The sequence below is a fragment of the Lolium rigidum genome, chromosome 3 (assembly GCF_022539505.1).
Source record: "Lolium rigidum isolate FL_2022 chromosome 3, APGP_CSIRO_Lrig_0.1, whole genome shotgun sequence".
In the NCBI taxonomy this organism is placed as follows: domain Eukaryota; kingdom Viridiplantae; phylum Streptophyta; class Magnoliopsida; order Poales; family Poaceae; genus Lolium; species Lolium rigidum.
The window spans coordinates 292,575,753-292,591,013 of record NC_061510.1 but is presented as its reverse complement, the minus strand read 5'-3'; the positions used below and the strand labels follow the sequence as shown (position 1 = coordinate 292,591,013).

Here is a 15,261-nt window from a genome sequence, read left to right as displayed (position 1 = left end):
CGGATGCAACATCACCCCATCTCGAGCTCAAATGCTCCCTAAACCTAGACTGAGGCCAAACATTTGCAGCACTACCCTATTGGAAAAAAAAAACGGTTGATAGGTGGAATGTTCATCTCGGAACTCCCATCTTCACGGCAGGTGTCAGTACTGAAGAACGATTCCGGTTAGCCGGACGGCCATAGCAGGCCAGGTGAGTAGGGATGCTCTAATATAAGACGCTGGTGTAGATACATGCCTGTGTATTGCATAATAATAATGTGTAGGTACATGCGTAAGAAGAAATGAATACATGATACATGAACGCGAGAGGGAGAGAGAGACACCCTTGTGTCAGTGTCAGCAATTGCCCTATCAGTATCAGTATCCAGTAGTAGTGTGGTCTTAAAACACTGGTGGTGGCCGGTAACCACCCCACTTTGCGTGCGTCTCTACAGACTACCAGCGCGTCCCTGTCGGCCCCACCCAGCACGTCACAGCCACGTCCACGCCACCACCGTGTGTGCCGACCCCACCACCTCACTAGCAACTCGGACCCACCTGCCAGCAGCCGCCCCAGCAACAGCCCGGTCCCACAGCTCACTCGCGCACATCCGTTGTGGTGGCTCATCCTTGAGACGCCTACCGCCTACGTGTAGAGCTTCCAGGCAGGAGACAAATGAACGCTACGCCTACGCACGCGTACAGCTTCAGGCCGAGCCGAGCCAGCGGCGGCTGCGCAGCGCAGGTGGGCCCGCCCGAGCAGAGCAGCGCCGCGCGTGGGGCCCGCCGACGGGACCCCGGTCGTTACAAGACTCCCCCCGCTCTCTCTCCTCCTCCTCTCCTCTCGCGCGTGTACGCCTCTCTGTCTCCATCCCTCGACGACGATACCCATTTCGCTCCCCTCCCCCTCATCATCATCTACCTCTGCGTGCCCAACGAGCGCTGCACGGCGGCCAGGATGCCGGCGTGGTGGAAGGGCAAGGGCAGGACGGCCAGGACCAAGGCCCCGGACCCGCCGTCGCCCGGCGGCTCTGTCCCGGCCTCGGCGGTAGGGAGGGACAAGAGCAAGAACAAGAAGGCCAGCAGCTTCGACGAGGCGCTCATCGCCAGGGAAGGCCGCGGGAAGCAGCAGCAGCAGCTGCGGGCGGTCGGGCACCCGCTGCCGCGCCCGGCGTCCCTGCCGTCGCCCCTGCCCTCCACCTCCGCGTCCGGGTCCACGTCCAGCGCCGGCAGCTCGTCCCTCGGCTCCTCGGCCGCCTCCGACGAGCCGCCGGATCTCGGGTTCTACAGGTACGTCACAGCACAGGCAGCGACGTACTGGTACAGCAGAGTGGTTGGTTTATCTGCCGGTATTAGATGGTTGGTTTGGTTGGTTCACGCGGAGCCTAAAGTTTCGGCTTTTGCTGCTGCGCTCGTGCGCAATTCTCGCTGTAAAGCTTTCGTTTCCGGGGCTAGCTGCTACTCTGCTGAATTGTTTAGTTTTGTTCAAGGCTGGGAGTGATTTGCGCAAAACTTCAAAAAAAAAAAGCAATTTACTGGGCAATTGAAGGTGAATATTTGCTGTTCTTGACGTCTGTTCGGGTTTCGAGATTTAGTTTTTCTGGTTGCCGTGTTTGGAGCTGCAACTCTCATGTTTGTCTGGCTTTTCTCCCGAAAAGTTGTGTGTTCGTGCTCATGGTTTAATTCGAAAGAATGAATCGAATTCGAACCGGATTCTGCAACCCAGTTAGCCAGTGGCGCCAACCAGCATCTTTTTGTTAAGCCTCTCAGCAAAAGCTGGATCTTCTTGAATCCTTGATTCCTCTATCTTAGAAAATCATATGGCTATTGCCTGGGCTTCCTTTGATTGGTTAATTTTGCTGTTACTAACAGAGATGAGAAGCTGTATTCTTCCTTGCAACTCTGTATCCTTTTCGTTTGGATCTCCATTGGCACTGGATTAGTGCTGCCTTGACGGCAATATTTTATACTATTTTAAATTTCTGGGCAGTTCCAGCTGCCGATTTCCCAATCTCATCTGAAACTGCTGATGTGCAAATTAATCCAAAAAAAGTTATAGCCGTGTCCTACAAGCATGGCAGCCGATACTTGTTGACTTTTTCTATTTATTTGGAGTGAAGAATATTACTTGGGGAGATACTTTCGATCCCAATGATTGTTTTAAGATAACTATGATACCTCTAGGATCGTTAAACAAACAGTTCCTGTCAGGTTATTGGTTCCATAGATTTGCATTTCAACTGATGCCTGATCTTCATGACTAATTTAACAGGCTGGCGATTGATTCTCGGAAGCAAAGCCTTGTGCTAGAAGAAGGGCGCTTAGTCACAAATAACCATCAGGTTTCGGAGCATAATAACAGATCGTCTGAAGCCTCTGTTTCTCCAAGGAAAGAATTTCAGCTCAACACTTTGGATCTTTCAAACGATCAGACGACCTACTGCCGTGGTCGAAAATCGACAGAGATTGTGTTCCCTACACGGATGCCGAGCTCTCCCCCTAGCTCGAGAGGCCAACACTGTCCAGCCTCGCCTGTGCATTCAAGAGCGTTCGGGCAATGCCCTGGATCCCCTACTGGATGGCAGGATGATTCACGGAGCTCAAGCTCAAGCTCTGCGCACCCGCTTCCTCTTCCTCCAGGCACCCCGTGCTCATCATCTCGGTCCCTTCATTCGCAGTGGAAGAAGGGGAAGTTGTTAGGCAGTGGTACGTTTGGGCAAGTATACCTCGGATTCAACAGGTGCTTACTTCTATCCATAGAATTTTATTTTTCTCCCCCTGCCCAGTAGCTGAATCTTTCCTTTCTACACTATACTAAATTGCCACTCTAAACGTAATGCAGTGAAGGCGGCCAAATGTGTGCAATTAAAGAGGTCAAGGTTATTGCTGATGATTCGAACTCCAAAGAGTGTCTGAGGCAGCTAAATCAGGTACCATCTTCAGAGCATATTTGATTAGTTAGCATCAATCTCATGGAGGAGTGTTAGTTTTTTCATACTGACGCTGCTCCTTATGGACAGGAAATGTTGCTTCTGAATCAGCTTTCGCATCCAAACATTGTGCAGTACTACGGCAGCGAACTGGTTAGTACAAAAGAAGAAATGATAATCTTACTGTGATCTAGTCTTGAACATGTAATTACATCACAAGCTACCTCAGCAATCACAGTCATTACAATCTGTTATCTGAAACTTAGGAGGTGCTGCAAATTTTAGAAAAACTGGAACATATTCGTTCCTACTCATAAAGCAGTAAACCACTGTGGTGTAAATTCTGAAGAGTTATACTTTATTTGCTACATTTTTTTTATGTTGCCTGAATATGTTTTATATTGCAATGCAGTCGACTGAGACACTCTCAGTTTATCTTGAGTTTGTTTCTGGGGGCTCTATACATAAGTTGCTTCAAGAATATGGTCCACTTGGGGAGACAGTCCTCCGGAATTACACTGCGCAGATCCTTTCTGGCCTTGCATACTTGCATGGGCGGAAAACAGTGCACAGGTATTGGAAAGTCACCAAAGTTCATAGGATAGGATGGCAGTCCTTTCCTTTTATAAAACTGCTTCTATTTGTTAATTCTTATGGACTAAAGCTTACCTTCCTCACAGAGATATCAAAGGAGCGAATATACTTGTAGATCCTAACGGTGACATTAAACTTGCAGATTTCGGCATGGCCAAGCATGTAAGTACTAATACCGTGCCAACGATATGAAATTTCTTTTATTTATATAAATATCATTATTGAGTATTTTTATATTTATACAGATATCAGCATACACATCTATCAAATCCTTCAAAGGAAGCCCCTACTGGATGGCTCCAGAGGTAAAGTGTACTGTAATTTTCATGTGTATTCTCCCTTGTAAGTTGAACATCACCTGATGTCCATTTATTTCCCAGGTTATCATGAATACCAACGGATATAGCCTTTCAGTGGACATTTGGAGCCTTGGCTGCACCATTCTTGAGATGGCAACTGCAAGGCCTCCTTGGAGTCAGTACGAAGGGGTGAGTTTGTTGCCATGATTTTTTTTTCATGGTTATGGTGGTTGTCTTTCTGATGACTGTCTGCTAAGCTATTGCAATTAATGTCACAGGTTGCTGCAATATTCAAAATAGGAAACAGCAAAGACATACCTGATATCCCAGATCATCTTTCTTCTGAAGCAAAAAACTTTCTGAAACTCTGCTTGCAGCGTGATCCTGCTGCGCGTCCAACTGCTGCTCAATTAATAGAACATCCTTGGGTCAAAGACCAAGCTTCAGTTAGGAGCTCCAGGTCTGGCATTACTAGGGATATGTTTCCAACTTCCAGCGATGGCAACAAAACCACGGTACATCTACAGTCTATGACCAGCGTGATCAATATTATTCCCTCCGTCTGGAAATAAGTGACTCAAATTTGTCTAGATCGCATGTATCTACACACGTCGGATTTGTCTAGATTGGCATGTATCTAGACACGTTTTAGTGTGTAGATACATGCGAATCTAGACAAATTCGAGTCACTTATTTCCGATGATTGTACATTTGTATGATAACCAGTTAAGCTAGATGGCCATTATCTGTCATATTGGTTAACCCCAAGACTGAGTGTGGTGTCCTTTAATTTCTCACCGCTATGATTATGTTTCAGGTAAAGACAAACGTCGCGTTATCATCCTACAGAAGCTTATCACCTCTGCGGGATACTAATCTCGGGATGAGAAACTTGCCAATGACAGCAGCTTCCATTCCAGCGATATCCACTCGCAGGATTTCTGCTATGTATGTTCTCTTTTACCACTTTTGCTAAAAATATGATAAAATTGCATCTCTTAGATTGTCTAAATATGTAAATCTGGCTTGTTCAGCAATGCATCCAATATACGGATGAACATGTCCCTGCCCGTGTCGCCGTGCGGTAGCCCGCCGCGGCAGTACAAGCAATCAAATAGAAGTTGCTTGCCCTCACCTCCTCATCCAGCATATTCAGCGGGAGCAGCCAACTACAGCCCTATCAACAATGCACTTTACCCTACTCGAGCAAGCAACTATCTTTCAGATCCATGGCTCGAAATCCCTCAACGGAAAATAACACAAACATTTGATTCTCCAAGAAGATTATAGAAATTCCAAACCGTACATGTTCTTTATACTGGAAGAGAAGATATTCCCTCGGTTATGGTGTTAGAACCTAAGGGGTCTCTTTTTTCTTTTTCTCCCTTTCTGCATGTATCTTCCCCTCAGGAGTCAGGATACAGTTGCCTCGTCCTTGTACAAATTCACGCAACGAGATCTAGTGAAAAGAAATACTGTAGCATTTTTGTTCAAGAAAGAGAGTAGCATTTCAGGTTATACCTGTATCTGTTGTGTCCTTGTATGATCAATTTTGAATGAGTACAGGTTTCTGCTAATCTTGAGAAGCTTGATGACTTACATATATAGGATGTTGCGAATATGGGAAATCAGGGCAGTCGTATCTGATGCACATGGAACACATTCCCTCTGTATGTCACTGTCTTCTCTTCAACACCAAGCCCCCACAGATGCCCTTGCAGCTTCAACACTCCCTTCACACCGTTGTCTTTCTTGACGACGAAATCTTTGCCACTGTACTCGGTAGTCACAATGTCGGTATTTGCCGCCTCCCACACAAACTTTAAGACACCGAGAGCACGGCTCAGCTGCTTGATGCCACTCTGGACCGCAAGTTCATCGCCATTGATGAGGAATTTCACGGCTTGCACGGTGACATTCTTGCCATCCTTGCCGGAGAGGCACTTGCCGATATACACCTCGATGTCCCGGACTGTGCCATAGAGGTAGAAGAGCAGCAGCGTGTAGAGGCCCCGGGACGAGTGGCCCAGGTTCTTGGACAGGTTCCTCTGCACCAGGCAGTCCTGGTGGCGCGCCTCCTTGAAGGCGATGCCCCTCTCGACGATGATGTCGTGTATCTGGTACAGCCCCTCCTTCATGGCCTCCACCTTCTGGGCATGTCCGGCTAGCCGCGTGTCAGTCGCGAGGAACTTGGCCAGGTCCGTGAACATGTCCAGCACTTCTTGCCATGTCTTGGCCCGTGCCGGCGCGGGTTTCCTGTACGGCGTCGGGCGCATCCATGCCGGCGAGGAGGACGTCGCCGCGTCCGCGGTGTCCGACAGGAACGTGGCGCAGGCCGACGCGATCTGTTCGGCCATCTGGGTCGCCGGGGACGGGGCATCCAGCGCGCCCATGTCTTCCCGGAGGTCCCTGAGCACCTCCTCGAGCGCGCCGCGCCAGACGTGGTGCTGCGTCACCTGCGGGCACACGGTGAGCCGCACGTTCTTCCTCCGCTGCGCCGACACGCCGAGCACGTCGCACACCTTGGTCAGCGAGCTCAGCGCCGTCGCCTTGAGCGGCGGCCCGCGCCGGGTCGCGGCGAACTCGCCCGCGAGCGCCTCGAAGTGCTCCATCCGGTCGACGGCGCGCGAGTCGGTGACGAGGGATCCCGCGGCGGCGTGCCGCAGGTAGCCGTCCGCGACCTCGACTCCCCGCAGCGACCCCGCGAGCCGGAGCAGCCTGGCGTAGGCGGCCGGGTACCAGCCCCGCGGCGGCGGAGCGTACTCTCGCTCGTCCTCGGAGGGCGGACCAGCCAAGAAATGGATACTTCTTGTGCCGCTGCGCCGACCTGACCCGCTCGGCGAGAGCGCGCGGGGGACCCCATCCGTGCGCAGCACTGACTTCAGCTTAGCGCCGCATTCCATCGAACACCTTGTGAGCAGCCGCATTGCCCGCGCCCGCGCGCCGCCGGGAAGTACCACCGTTAATGGACACGCAGATAGAGAGCGTTGCCTACCTTCGGCGTTCTGATCACTACTCGTGCGCCAACGAATGCAACCCACGTTGGCCCGTATGGTTTCCGTAACCCAATCTCTCCGTAAGTCTGGGACTAGCAAAAGTGCCCGTGCGTTGCATCGGGTTTAAACTGGTTTGATGTATACGCCAATTTGTTGCCAGTATAATACCCAACGAAGGCCCACACTCCACATGAGCAATTGATCGATTGGTCCGGTCGTTCCATGCACTCGAATCCCTCATCCCTTATCCTCATTCCACTACATTCGCTCAGCACACACTCACACGCTTCTCTCCGTCACAGGTTAGTGCTCTGCTTCGACGTACCAGCCTCCCGCCACGCCTTGCCGCACCCTCGTCTGCTCCAGTCCTGCACAACCCCCTTCATCGGCCGATGCCGAACATCGACAGCTCCTCTATTTCCGGTCGCTGCTCGTCGTCCTCGACGTCTCCATCCGCCGCAACACACCCTGGCTACCCCCTCTTGCACCACAGAAGATCCATCGGGTGAGCACAAGCCTGCTGGAAAGAGGGACCCGAGTGACCACCACCACCGCCACCGACACTTTTCTTGTTTTGCTACCAATCTCCAAATAAGCTCGTGCGTTGCAACAAAAAAATGAATGTAAAATTTGCACATGCCAAATTTTGCCCCAAATCGATTGGTCCAAACAAGCAGCTCTTTAAATTGTTGTTTTCCATTATCCCCTCCAACATATCATGCTAGCGGTGAAGTCATACAGCAGTGTCAAATTTTTTCGCTTTTATTTCAACATGGAAATAATCAAAAAAAAAATATTGAGAAAACCATGAAAATAATCATTGTGACTTGTCAGAATCAATTTCTGAAAATGTCACCATGTAGAGGAAAACACTTAGCTAGATTTAGAGACGGGTTTCAGAAATTAAACTCTACTCCTGATCAAATTATATGGGAGTACATGGGATTGAGCCATTGGATCAAGGTACAACGTGGTTTACTGATCAAATATGTTCGCTGCCTGAGGTTCTGACGGAGCTGCGGCCGAGTCCGTGCAGGCAGGAGGCTACTCAGACCCTCTACCGGAAGGTGTGCACTTTTTCATGGTCGTGTGTTCACTGTTCAGCTGGGGCAGCGCGCAGAGTGTCCGCCGTGGGGGTCCCAAATGCCCGGCTGCGGGGGTGGCGCTCAGGCTGGGTATCTTTGCCGGCGATTATGGCCGGCTGCGACGGCGGCCATTGATCCTCTCAATCGTCCTCTCTCGTAAGGCGTCTCGGCTACAGCTCATGGCGCGCTCTCTGTGGTCGGGACATGCATATGCATGGGGCCAGCTCACGGCGATCTCTCTTCGGGACAGACATCAGCATATGCTTATTTTATTTCTGAGGCAACTTGCTGATTCCTTGCAGCCTGGCGTATATAAATAGGTAAGATTTCGTGCACCATATCGAGGTGGGACTAATCAAAGGAAACGAAGCTTCGTACCCAGAAATTGAATTACGAACGAACTGATTGGTTCCTCCTGCATTGGGCCGTTTTACACATGGGCCAGCGGGAAAGTTCACAGAAGCGATCACATGGGCCAGCGGGACAGTTCACGCGACCAAGAGAGCCGCTAGGGAGAGCTGCATGCGACATGAGGTTCGGTGAACCGGTACCATGGCATTAGAGTGTTATATGCGATTTGGTGGGAGGGTAAAACGGTCCAATAAAAAGTTGGACGAAAATTTTGGCAGAAACCTTAGCTCCTTTATTATTAGGTATAGATTACCGGTGCCTAATGCGCGCAGTTCTTCAACTTTGTAGAATTTTCCCTTTCCCCGCTTGCCTCTTATCCAAAGAGACTTTGTAGAATTTTTGGATGATCTGAGCCCTTTAGAATTTAGAATAGGCCTGGGCCTGGGAAGCTCGGCCCAAGGTATATTGTCCGAGTTAGGCTTGGGCGCCAAAGTATATCTAGAAAGTCTGAAAAAACCTGAAACAAGTCTGAATCATGGAAAATCTCATAAGAAACAGGTACTTTCTAAAAATGCTTATATTTTAAAGACACACAACAGTGCATCCTGAGGTGTGATCGAACGAATGAAGAATAAATATTTTAGAACATAAAACATAGAAGCGATAACAGACTCTTGTTCACTTCCTATTCATTGACATTTCATACATGAACAAATCATAGCAACAAAGTTCTGAAAATGTGTTCGCTATTCTCAGATCATATTCTCAAATCCATACTTTTATTATTTTTGTGTAGCCTCTAATACATAATATTTTGTAATGAGATTTTACATGCTTATATAAATTGATGACTACCTACAAAATTTGTTTCAGAACTTTTAAAACTTTATAATATGATTTTTTTAACTTTCACATAAATAGATACATGGAGCTCGTTCTCTATTTCATGGAGAAGGCCCAGGCGCCATTGAGGCCCGGCCCAGCTCAAGTCAGTTCGGAGATGGTTTGCCCTCTGGTGGGCCGGGAGAAACCCACTGTGAGCGAGGAAACGCATGACCCGTCGCCAGAGCCGTCCTATACTGGGCCAAACAGCGCCATGCAGCTCATTCTAAAGGATCACGTTGCCGCCGGTGGGGGCATGAAGGATTCGGAGATAGTTGCTTTGGGGAGAATGAAAGCGTTTTGTGCTCGAATTCTTAAAGCACTTGAACGTGAGGTCCAGGCAACATCGGCACTCCGTTCGGATGCAGAGCCCTTTACTCCGCGTAGATGTACTAGGAGCAGTTCTGCGGCGGTAACCCGGCGGCTCCGATCGCCAAGTCATCCAGGAAGGCGACAACGGCGGAAACGGTGCTCCTAAAAGCGTTGGGCATCACTCAGCCGGATCTCAACGTGGACGAGGACGCCCTACAAGAGTTCAAGCTCCTCTTCGATTCTCCAATCCGAGAGCAGCACATCAAGGTTTTGGCGTCTGTATTTGGCAAGACAATGCCGAATGCCCATGATTTGGCGCGCCAGGGCGCGGTGGAGATAAGCGTGTGTGCTTAAGCACACAGCTTAGGAGGAGAGATCCTGATCGTCTATATGGATATAAACCCGGAATTGCTTTGTTGGAACCCGAGAGGCCTGAATGATCCAGCCAAACGGGATGCTGTTAGGGAGGTAGTTGACTCGCTGCGAGTCAATTTGGTGTGTTTCCAGGAGACAAAGATGGCTGTAATAGACTCGTTCATAGTTAATCAATGCCTTGGGCCATCCTTTGATGGCTTTGACTACTTGCCGGCGGAGGATACCGGGGGAGGAATTTTGTTAGCCTGGAACTCCGATATGGTTACAGTGTCGTCCATCTCGCATGATACGTACTCTATTACTGGGGAGGTGCACACTAGAGGAGGGGGAGTGTGGTGGCTCACGGTGGTGTATGGGCCACAGCAGGAGGCGGAGAAACGTCAGTTCCTGTCCGAGCTTTCTGTTAGAAGATCGCTATGTCCAGGGGCGTGGTTAGTAATCGGCGACTTTAACATGATCTTGCATGCTTCCGAAAAGAACAACTCGAATCTACACCATGGCATGATGGCTCGCTTTAGGGATTTCGTCAGTACTGAGGAACTTAAGGAAGTGTTCATGCATGGGCGGAGGTACACTTGGAGCAACGAGCGTCGGGCGCCGACACTGTCAAAGCTTGACAGAGCGCTGGTGTCCATCGATTGGGAGCTGAACTACCCCAATGCATTGCTGCAAGCCATCTCCTCGTCAGTCTCGGATCACGCTCCGTTGCACCTGTCGATGAACGCCAACCACTACCCGAAGAGGAGGTTTCGCTTCGAACTTTTCTGGCTCAAACTCGATGGTTTTCAGGATGCAGTCAAGGAGGGTTGGAGGTGTAGTGACAGTATTGTAGATCCCTTCACTCGACTGGACGAATGCTTCAGAAACCTAGCAAATCACCTCCAATCCTAGGGTGATAGCAAAATAGGAAACCTGAAGTTACAGATTGCCATGGCCAACATATTGATCCACCAGTTCGACAAGGCCCAGGACAGAAGGACGCTGTCGCCCGGAGAGTGGTGGCTGAGGAGAACGCTCAAACAAACAGTCTTGGGGTTGTCGTCTTTGGAAAGAACAATGGCCAGGCAGCGATCGAGAGTGCGTTGGATCAAGGAGGGTGATGCCAATACACGCTTATTCCATGCGGTGGCAAATGGCAGGAGAACTCGTAACTTCATTCCCAGCATCAAGCACAATGATGAGCTCATCACGGATCAGGGTGCTATCCAGGACCTGTTTGATGACGCATACAGGGGGTTGCTGGGACAACTCCAGAATAGGGACTTCACTCTTGACTTAGAGGCCCTAGGCCTGCCAGATATGTCTGAACACTTGCAAGACCTGGGGAACATTTTCTCTGAAGATGAGGTCTGGCAGGTGATCAAGGATCTGCCGGCGGACAGAGCGCCTGGCCCGGACGGCTTCGTCGGAGCTTTCTATCGTCAAGCTTGGGGAACGATTAAGACTGAGATTATGGCTGCGATTCTCAAGCTCTTCGTGGGAGATGGGCGTGCGTTTGGGAAGCTTAACAGAGCGCTGATCACATTGGTTCCGAAGAAACTGGAGGCGCAGGAGGTGAGTGACTTCCGACCTATAAGCTTGGTGCACAGCTTCGCGAAGTTATTCTCGAAGCTCATGTCGAACCGCCTAAGGCCGAAGTTGGAGAGGTTGGTAAGCAGCAACCAGTCAGCATTCATCAAAGGTCGTAATCTGCACGACAACTTCATCCTAGTTCGCCAGCTCGCAAGGAAAATAAATAGCCGAAAGGAGGAGGGAGTGTTGCTAAAGTTGGATATTTCCCGTGCGTTTGATTCAGTTTCCTGGGGTTTTCTGTTGGAAATCTTGAGACGAATGGGATTCCCAGATATCTGGATTAAATGGACGGCTATTGCACTTCGAACAGCCAGTACCAGGGTTGTGGTCAATGGGAGCCCGGGGAGGAAGATAGCCCATGCCAGGGGCTTGCGACAAGGCGACCCACTGTCTCCCCAGCTGTTCGTGCTAGCTATGGAGGTAGTCACGGTTATTTTCAGGAGGGCAGCTGACCATGGGCTCCTCTCGCCGCTGGGGAATTGCACTCAGGTGCAGAGGCTTTCCATCTTTGCTGACGATGTGGTCATCTTTGTGAAGCTTACTGTCCAGGACCTGGTGACGGTTCGGGAGCTGTTGAGGGTGTTTGGAGAAGCGTCGGGGCTGCGCGTCAATTACACTAAAACTGCTGCTACACTCATCCGTGGAGGGGAAGCTGAGCAACAGTTGGTGACTGAAGTGTTGCGGTGTCAGTTAGCTCAGTTTCCAATCAAATACCTGGGACTGCAGTTAGCACTTCGGCCGCTAACAAAAGCACAATGGATGCCAATGCTTGAGGCTGCCCTAAAAATTGCGCCTGCATGGCAGCGTGGACTAATTAACAAGCACGGAAGGCTGGTCCTTGTGCAGGCAGTTATGTCGGCGCGTCCGATACATCATCTTCTGGCCATGGATGCTCCTGTATGGGTCTTTGAGGAGCTTGACAGACGATTCAGGGGATTCCTCTGGGCGGCCAAGGAGCGCGCTAATGGAGGGCAGTGTCTAGTCGCCTGGGAGCAAGTATGTAAGCCCAAAGAGCTTGGAGGGTTGGGCATCAGGAATTTGCGTCTGCATGGTCTGGCACTTAGGTTGAGATGGGAGTTGCTAAGACGCGTCGACCCTAACAGACCTTGGCAGGGTCTGCCAATGCTTAAGGATGAAAAGGCTCGGGCCGCGTTTGACAGTCTGATTCGTATTGAGGTTGGAGACGGAAGGAAGGTCCTGTTTTGGGTTGATCGTTGGATTTTTGGGAGAACTGCAGCGGAGTTTGCCCCTGGCATTACAATGTATGTGTCACAGCGTGCTCGCAACGCGAGGACTGTGGAGCAAGCCATGCAAAACAACAGGTGGATGCTGGATATTCAAGGGTGCGTGGCAACACTAGGGGCAAGGGAGTGCGTCAGACTTTGGGTTGCAGTGAATACTGTTAGGCGTAACTGCAACACGCCAGACAGTTTTACCTAGCCCTGGACGGCTTCCGGGGTTTACACTGCGGCATCAGATTCGTCCTGGCCGAAGCAATATGGCAATGCAAGGCTACACCCAAGAGCAAGCTGTTTTGCTGGTTGGCAGCTCAACATAGGATCTGGACATCTGATCGACGGGCGAGACACGGCCTTCAGATTACTTCCTCGCCTTGCTACCTTTGCCTTCAGGAGAGGAGGATACGGCTGAGCATATCCTCATGCAATGTGTTTGCGCCAGGGAAGTTTGGCACTACTGTCAACAGGAGCTCAGATTACAGTTTCTTATCCCTGTGCTTGACAGGACGCTCCAAGATTGGTGGATGAGAGAGCGAGAAAGATTCAGAGACAAGAATAGGAGATGGTTTGATGGCCTGGTGTGCACGGTCAGTTATGCGATTTGGAAGAACAGAAACGCGTTCTGCTTCAACAATGTGCAACGGCAAACGAATGCTAGGGGAGTGGCCTCTCTTGTCTTGGAGGAATGCAGAATGCTCAGAGCTGCTCATAGGGAGGGGAGGGGAGTGTTTGATAATGGTTAGTGAGTAGTAGTTGTAATCGTGTGTGTGTGTGGTTGGAGTCCGAGGCCTGCGGTGTGTCGTAGGCCTTTCCTGTAACTATATTCTGCCTTCTATAAAAGTATGGTATGCGGTCGCGTACTCTCGAAAAAAAAGGGTACTACCTCCATTTTAAAGTAATTGACTAAAAATGGTTGTATCTAGTTGAACCGGAGGGAGTACATAAGGGAGTTCCTTCTACCTGGGATAATGGCCAAGAGGGGAATGCAAATGTAAAGATCGGGCTTGATAAGATGTTGGCCAACCCAGCTATGGATGATCTATACAATGGGTTAGCAGTGAGGCATGCTTATTCGCCAAAGTCTGACCATTGTATGTTGATCACAAAGCTACGTAAGCTCTTAGATTCTGAGAGTGAAAGAGGGACTAGGCCCTTTATGTATGAAGACGGTTGGCTTAGGGTGGAAAGCTATGATCGAAAAAGTTGTTTTTGATAGTTGGCAGAACGGATCTGGTGCAAGAGGCCTGGCAGGTCTACATGATGCGTTAGGCCAGATGCAAGTTGGTATTTCGACCTGGAGTTTAAAGAAATTTGGTGATATTAGAAGGCGAATATAAAGGTTTCGAAAGGCATTTGAAAAAGAGCGTGCATATTCTTTTTATGTGGGACATCGACCAGAGAAAAGGATTTGGCACGACAACTCTCTGAACTTCTTAGAAAGGAGGAGATCATGGCTAAGCAGCGATTGATAGTAGACTGACTGAAGGAGTGTGATCGGAGTACATCTTTTTTTCATGCGAGATTGAAAGATCGAGATGTCGCCTAGAGGGGGGGGGGGGGGGGGGGAAAAGGCAATTACAAACTCTTGCGGATTTGTCTTGTAAGAATGCGGAATTAAACTAACGTTTAGTTTACAAGCACAAACCCTAAATATGCTAAGCTCAACTAAGTGTAACAATGGCAACTAGAGCTAAGCAAGATAGGCACAAGATATATGTAGCACAAGTGATAGCAAGATATATGTACTTCAAGCACGATGGCTATCACAAGGAAAGAGAGCTCGGGTATAGAAATAACCGAGGCACGCGGAGACGAGGATGTATTCCGTGTTCCCTTCCTTTGCAAGAAGGTACGTCACGTTTGGAGGAGTGGAGGTCCCACGAAGAATTCCCCGCGCCACGAAGGCTCACCCTATTCTCCGAACCACACCCACGAAGGATAATGACCCTTTCCTTATGGTTAGCTTTTCCTCTGCTCCGGAGATGGCAAGCTCCACAACCACTTCACAAGCTCCACGAAGGAGATGCCCGGGCCTCTTCACAATCTTCTTGAAGAGATCACCGGAGCACCAACCGCCAAGCCAACTAGGAGGTCTCCCTCCAAGAGTAACAAGCTAACGGTCTCTCACTCGAACTAATCGTGGTGGATAGCTCAACACTATGCAATGATGCAAAGCAAGAACACTAGAGGTGTTCAAGTCCTTCACACTCAAATCCCACCAAAGCAACAAATGCTAGGATGAGATTGGAGAGGAAGAACAATGTGGAAAGTCAACAAAAGACTCCAAGATCTAGATCCCAAGAGTTCCCCTCACTTAGAGAAGAAATGGATTGGTGGAAGTGTAGATCTAGATCTCCTCTCTTAGATCCCTCAAGAATGAGCAAGAATCATGGGGGGAGACAAGAGAGAGAACAAGTTCTTCAAAGGCAACAATGGAGGTGAGAGAATGGAAGAACTAGCTAGCTCAAGGTGGAAGAAAGGTCTATTTATAGCTAGGAGCAAATAAAACCGTTGGGGGGGGAAAAGAAAAAAAAGACTGCGGGAAAAACGGGCCAGAAAATCGCCCCAACCGGCTGCCAGGCCGGCCGACCGGAGCAGCAGCCGGCCAGGCCGGTCAGCAGCCCGGTCGGGCCAACCCACCAGCT

The 15,261-nt window shown here is 49.9% G+C and overlaps 1 protein-coding gene across 1 annotated transcript; it reads left to right on the top strand.

Annotated features, from left to right (window-relative positions):
- Positions 1-837: 837 nt before the first annotated feature.
- LOC124703555 (mitogen-activated protein kinase kinase kinase 3-like) lies at positions 838-5,323 on the top strand. The gene is made up of 11 exons (XM_047235772.1): positions 838-1,272; positions 2,255-2,722; positions 2,825-2,912; positions 3,003-3,065; positions 3,325-3,485; positions 3,593-3,668; positions 3,752-3,811; positions 3,887-3,994; positions 4,084-4,320; positions 4,623-4,753; positions 4,840-5,323. The coding sequence occupies exons 1-11, from the start codon at positions 941-943 to the stop codon at positions 5,093-5,095; spliced, it is 1,980 nt and encodes a 659-aa protein (XP_047091728.1). The 5' UTR covers positions 838-940; the 3' UTR covers positions 5,096-5,323.
- The last annotated feature ends 9,938 nt before the right edge of the window (positions 5,324-15,261 follow it).

Coding starts and splice junctions, on each gene's coding strand:
- LOC124703555 (XM_047235772.1), top strand. CDS start 941: ATGCCGGCGTGGTGGAAGGGCAAGGGCAGGACGGCCAGGACCAAGGCC. Junction 4,321..4,622: donor GCGATGGCAACAAAACCACG/GTACATCTACAG, acceptor ATTATGTTTCAG/GTAAAGACAAACGTCGCGTT. Junction 4,754..4,839: donor ACTCGCAGGATTTCTGCTAT/GTATGTTCTCTT, acceptor TGGCTTGTTCAG/CAATGCATCCAATATACGGA.